Source organism: Cydia pomonella, unplaced genomic scaffold (genome assembly GCF_033807575.1).
Source record: "Cydia pomonella isolate Wapato2018A unplaced genomic scaffold, ilCydPomo1 PGA_scaffold_147, whole genome shotgun sequence".
In the NCBI taxonomy this organism is placed as follows: Eukaryota; Metazoa; Arthropoda; class Insecta; order Lepidoptera; family Tortricidae; genus Cydia; species Cydia pomonella.
The window spans coordinates 44,125-50,007 of NW_026907790.1; the positions used below are offsets into that span (position 1 = coordinate 44,125).

Consider the following 5,883-nt stretch of genomic DNA (forward strand, 5'->3'; position numbering starts at 1 on the left):
TAGAATTGTCACTTGTAGACAGTTGTCAATTCAATAGCAATTAGAAGATTCGGAAACCGAATAGAGAGCGCGTAAGTGGTAATTAAATCAAATATTTGCAATTACTATTTGTTGTTTTGTTTGCCTGTAATAAAAAAATACAAATAAAAACATTAATTCTATAACACTGTTTTGATATACTATCACTTAATGAAAAAAATAAAAGTTTATCTTACAATGAAGTAGGAGTTTTTTTATTTTTGAACGAATCTTACTACACGGCTGTCGGTAGTGTCAGTTCAGTTGACATATGGTTGATAGTTGATATGGTCATGAACCATTTGATACGAAAATATAAAATGTGTATGTTGTTATAATTTATTTACTTAAGTAATTATAATTGTTAGTAACAGTGCATACTTAAAACTTAATTAGAAAAAAGTAAAGTTAATTATATTACTATGGGGAAAACATCAAAAGATAAAAGAGATATCTACTATAGGTTAGCTAAGGAGGAAGGATGGCGAGCTAGAAGTGCATTTAAATTGTTGCAAATTAACGAAGAACACAACATATTTGAAGGAGTGCTCCGCGCCGTGGACCTCTGCGCTGCTCCCGGTAGCTGGAGCCAGGTACTGACAAAGAAACTGAGACAGAATGCTCAAAATGAAGATGAAGTCAAAATAGTGGCTGTCGATTTGCAGGCTATGGCGGCTCTGCCGGGCGTCAAACAAATACAAGGCGACATAACCAAGTTGTCGACGGCTAATGAAATCATTAAGGAATTTGAAGGATTAAAGACAGATTTAGTAGTTTGTGATGGAGCTCCAGATGTAACAGGTCTGCATGACATTGATGAGTATGTCCAATCACAGCTTCTCCTTGCTGCCTTGAATATTACTACACATGTTCTCAAGGATGGTGGTGTATTTGTGGCTAAAATCTTTAGAGGGAAGGATGTGTCACTTTTATATTCGCAGCTGAAGCAGTTCTTCAAGTTTGTTACTGTCAGTAAGCCCCGAAGTTCAAGAAATTCAAGTATTGAAGCATTTGTGATATGTCAGAAATACCAGCCACCAGAAGGCTATGTACCAACAATGGTGAATCCTCTGCTGGATCATAAGTACTGTGATTTCAATCAGTTCACTGGCCCTAACAGATATATTGTGCCATTCAATGCATGTGGGGACTTAAGTGCATATGACTCAGATACCTCATATCCTTTGCTGTTGGATGGACAGTCATCTTATGAATATAAGGAGCCTGTTCAGGGCCCTATTAATCCACCTTACAAAGAAGTTTTGGACAAGACAAAAAATTTGCAGTTACAGTAAATTTTAATACATATAAATTAAGTATATTTACTTACTTACTTACTTACTTACTTATATTTTATATATTTTGATAAGTAATCAAAAATATTGTATTACTGTTATTTTAAAAAACCTGTAGAAAAATACTATACCACTAAGTTTAAGTCTGCAGTCTCACAACACCTGGGTCACATTAAAAATAAAAGGATAGCTGTTGTCTCTCTTTCTGAAAACCACATTTGTTTTGCATGAACATCATATTATTATTTGCAAAGTTTGATGTTTATGATGGTTGTCTTGCAATAGAAAAAAAAATGTTTTTATATTTTATGTATGTATTGTTGGGCTATAAACTGAAAACCAGAATTGTGACTGCTAGTTTGTATCACAGCAAATTTCACACTTTTTTCACACTATTGTTCTAGACTTAAGAAATTATGTTAATTGGGTACTTGAAACATTTTGAATATTATAACAAAAAGCTGAATGGATAGAAAACGAGCTGAGAGTAAAAATGGATAAAAAAGTGGAATTTAGAAAGATATATTGAGATTATAAAAAAATACAAGGCTTGGAGCCTCAACTCAGCCTTTTTTTTATGTTTTATTGAAAATTTTATTATATCACAACTATATACATAAACGCAATATTTCAGGGTCAAAATAGCTAACTGTCAGGTAGCCAATTGTAATTGTTGCTGTTCTTGTGTCTAAATTGTCCATTTGGTTGTTTCTGTCTTGTACAGTCAGCGTCAAATACTTCGTAGCAACCAAAGTAGCCAAATAGTTCGGTACACCATATATTTAGTATGGTGTACCGAACTATTTGGCCACTTTGACTGCTATAAAGTATTTGACGCTGACTGTACCCTATGTGTGTGCCAATTATAATTCTTATTCTCTATATTCAGTTTCATTATTTGGCTAGGTAATTATCAGACCTCGGACAGGGTGAGCTGTTTTAAGAGTTTGCATAATATGGACATACCTACGTAGTCATTCAATGGCAGATGTGATGTAATTGAATAACGAATTAAATTATTCTATTTAGATCTTTACATAACTAGCAAAACAAATTAATTGTATAGCAAGCCTCTTTAAATGATAAGCATATTATTACATATATCCATATGAAAGTAATATAACTGATATGATATCATACCTCTTTAGATAGACAATAACTCTATTTAACGATGCCATATTTAACATTGAAATATCATGACAAAGTCATTAATGTCATTCTAATGTTCTGTTGTGTTATTTTAATTTGTGAGCAATTTGAGTTTGCTAATAAAAAATAAATAATTAAGAAGAGAGATTATTCCGAATTTGAGTATGCCGAAATATAAAGCAAAAACAGTTCTTAAGTGGATTGAAAATGAACCTGACATGACATATGACGGTAATAAAAGTATTTTTTGTGCAAAATGTAAAACCAAAGTGACAACTAAAAAAAGTAATGTGCAAAGACACATCAAGGGACCAATGCACAATGGCAATTATCGAAAGATTGATGAGGATTTCAATCTCAATTTAATTCGATTCCTCATTTTGTGTAACATACCATGGTCACAAATGAAGAACCCGGCTTTCAAACAGTTTTTTTCTAAGTATTTATGCTGCCAGTGTGCAAACCAACCTACACTCCCGAGTGAATCATGGCTGAGGAAAGTTTATTTGGATAAATTGTATCAGAAGCAAATCAGTTCAATACACGATAATCTTTCGAATGAAAAAATAAGGATTTCTCTTGATGAATCAACCGACTCTTTAGGGAGATATATAGTGCATTTTTTAGTGAAGCCATTGAATTCATTTAACAGACCATATTTAATAGCCTGCAAAATATTATCAAAAGTTAATGGTCAAACAATATCTGTATTCGTGATGGACACTCTGAAAAATATGTGGGGCGAATCTTATGACTACAAAATTGGAAATGTTCTGGTGCTAAGTACTGATGGTGTTGCATACATGTTGCTGGCTGGCCGAATTTTGAAAACTTATCTGCCTAATTTGAAACACGTTACATGTTTGGCACATGGGCTAAACCGCGTAGCCGAAAAAATACGTTCCCTGTATCCAGATGTGGATTTGCTCATTTCAAACGTTAAAAAAGTATTTTTAAAGGCTCCTAATAGAATCCGCATATTAAAGGATAAATATCCTAATATGCCCCTGCCTCCAAAACCAGTGATTACGAGATGGGGAACTTGGCTAGCGGCAGCAGCATATTACGAAAAATATTTTGACGAAATAAAAGTAGTCCTATGGGCATTGAGATCGTCAGACGCAATGTCGATAAGAGTGGTGAAAAGAATTATACAAACTGAAAATTTACGAAATAATCTAAAATATATTGTTGAGAATTTCCATATAATTGAATATGCCTTAAAAAAATTACAGGAATCTAAAATATCCGTCGTAGATACATTTTTAACGTTGGACCAAGTGAGAGCTGTTATAAGCTGGTCTTCGTCTGCTTCTGTCAGTCAGAAATTAGAAGACGTCATAGCTAGAAACCCAGAATTAGATCTGTTTAGGGACTATGCTGAAAAAATTTCGGAAGGAACAGATGTGGACGGTATTTTAATGTACAACTTCACTCCGCTCACTTCAGTGGAAGTAGAAAGGTCTTTTTCCATCTATAAGTGGATATTAAACTCAAGAAGAAGTGCGTTGAAAATTGAAAATCTAGAAAAAATTATAGTTCTTTATTACAATAACCAATAACAAAGAAAAATTTGAATAAATAAATAATACTTACTCGTTTTGTACATAATGCACTGTCATTTTTGTTTAATTATTATTCATGAATTCTTTTTAATATTTCATCTTGAGGCATATCTATATTAACATCTACACTTGACATTAATGACGTAAAAATGGCTCACTCTGTCCGAGGTCTGGTAATTATATATTTTTATAGTAGAAATATAAAGTGAAATTTATAAACACATACAAAAACAATACTTATTCTTATTAGAAGTACCAATACTGCAAGCATAACTTGTTAAAATACATCATGTTTTGGCGGAGCCATGGTCAGGTGGAGCCGAGTGGACTGTAGGTATTTATAGTTAAAAGATGTACTAGGGAAAATAAAGATTTATTTCAGCTGAAATAAATGGAAGCACGTTACATTTCGAAGGTATTATGAAGAGTGTTTCTATAGTAACAAAAATCAATAATGTCATAGTTTTTAAATAAAGAACATTTAGTTTATTTTTAATGTTGCTAACATTATTGCGCCTCGAGAATAAAATGAAATCCTATTAAATTAAAAGCGTATTAACATGAGCAACATTTAACATAAGTTAACAAGATATGCATAGTATACTAGAAGATAAGATAAACTTAAAGTTACATTTATGTTACGCACACGCTAAACATCATGTTATAATATTACATTTCAGTTCTATTTTACATTTACATTTTAAAGGCATGTTTAAGTTTAACATTTAATTATTAACATTTAACAAAATTAAATAGCACTAAGACCGAGCGCATATAAATCAACCCATAGCTTAGTAGATGTAAACAAAAGCTCTTTGTTTACACTAAAAATAAATACATATGTATACCTTCATAATAGTTTATAAATCTATAGGCAGTACACATATTTTTGTGATTGACCTATTATGAGTATGACCATTTGCCAAGCGTACTTCGACTGCGCGTACTATACCGTCCTTTCCTGGAAACAAGTTAGTTACCCTCGCCATGGGCCACTCGAGAGGAGGTGAATTGTCGCTACGCAGTATGACTAAACTATCAATAGCTACATTTGGCGTAACCGATTGCCATTTAGGTCGGTTTTGTAATTGATTTAAATAATGCTTACTCCAATACTTCCAGAAGGTTTGCTTCATACAGGTTATGGTAGACCAGAACCTAAGCAAATTAGTGGGTTTATTACTTACATCTTGTTCTGGGTAAGTATTTAGAGGAGCACCAGTAAGGAAATGTCCTGGAGAGAGATATGAAAAGTCTTCTGGATCATTGCTTACCGCTGTAATGGGCCGGGCATTAAGTACGCCCTCTATCTCAACAAGCACGGAATTAAGCTGTTCATAGGTGAGGAGACTTTTACCTACGACACGTTTAAGGTGGTGCTTCGCACTCTTCACTCCGCTTTCCCATATACCGCCAAACACCGGACTATAGCTAGGAATAAAATGAAATTGTATGCCCTTTTGAGCTGCGAATGAGGTCACAGTTTGTTTATGGGTTTGAGAAGCATGCAGGCGATACAACTCGGCTAATTTATTCCTTGCACCCTTGAATGTAGATGCATTATCACAATAGACCTCGCTGGGCAGGTTACGACGCGCTATGAAGCGTTTGAAGCAAGCGAGAAAGCACTCGGTCGTTAAATCACTACAGAGCTCAAGATGTATAGCCTTGGTAGTGAAACATACGAACAGAGCTATGTATCCCTTTCCAATTACTGGTTTTCTGATGCGGCTATTCTTGACTGAGACCGGCCCAGCGAAGTCGAGGCCTACCCTCTGGAACACGCGCGAGGCAGTGACGCGTGCTGCAGGCAACGAACCCATCAGCTGAGCTGCTGCAGTCGCCTTCAGTCTGAA

General features: G+C 34.4%; 2 protein-coding genes across 2 annotated transcripts; one reads left to right on the plus strand and one right to left on the minus strand.

Annotated features, from left to right (window-relative positions):
- The first annotated feature begins 272 nt into the window (after positions 1 to 272).
- On the plus strand, positions 273 to 2,065 carry LOC133533281 (tRNA (cytidine(32)/guanosine(34)-2'-O)-methyltransferase-like). The gene has a single exon (XM_061872238.1). The coding sequence runs from the start codon at positions 441 to 443 to the stop codon at positions 1,311 to 1,313; it is 873 nt and encodes a 290-aa protein (XP_061728222.1). The 5' UTR covers positions 273 to 440; the 3' UTR covers positions 1,314 to 2,065.
- Positions 2,066 to 5,131: 3,066 nt separating this feature from the next.
- LOC133533277 (uncharacterized) lies at positions 5,132 to 5,850 on the minus strand. Its single transcript, XM_061872234.1, has 2 exons — positions 5,302 to 5,850; positions 5,132 to 5,185 (listed from the first exon to the last, which is right to left on the minus strand). Exons 1-2 carry the CDS (start codon positions 5,848 to 5,850, stop codon positions 5,132 to 5,134), a joined length of 603 nt encoding a protein of 200 aa, XP_061728218.1.
- Positions 5,851 to 5,883: the final 33 nt, after the last annotated feature.

What these genes read in the sequence shown, in the direction of transcription:
- LOC133533277 (XM_061872234.1), bottom strand. Translation starts at nt 5,850, where the DNA reads ATGGGTTCGTTGCCTGCAGCACGCGTCACTGCCTCGCGCGTGTTCCAG. An exon ending in ATGCCCGGCCCATTACAGCG is followed by an intron (nt 5,186 to 5,301) that starts GTAAGCAATGAT and finishes TAATTTGCTTAG; the next exon opens with GTTCTGGTCTACCATAACCT.
- LOC133533281 (XM_061872238.1), top strand. Translation starts at nt 441, where the DNA reads ATGGGGAAAACATCAAAAGATAAAAGAGATATCTACTATAGGTTAGCT.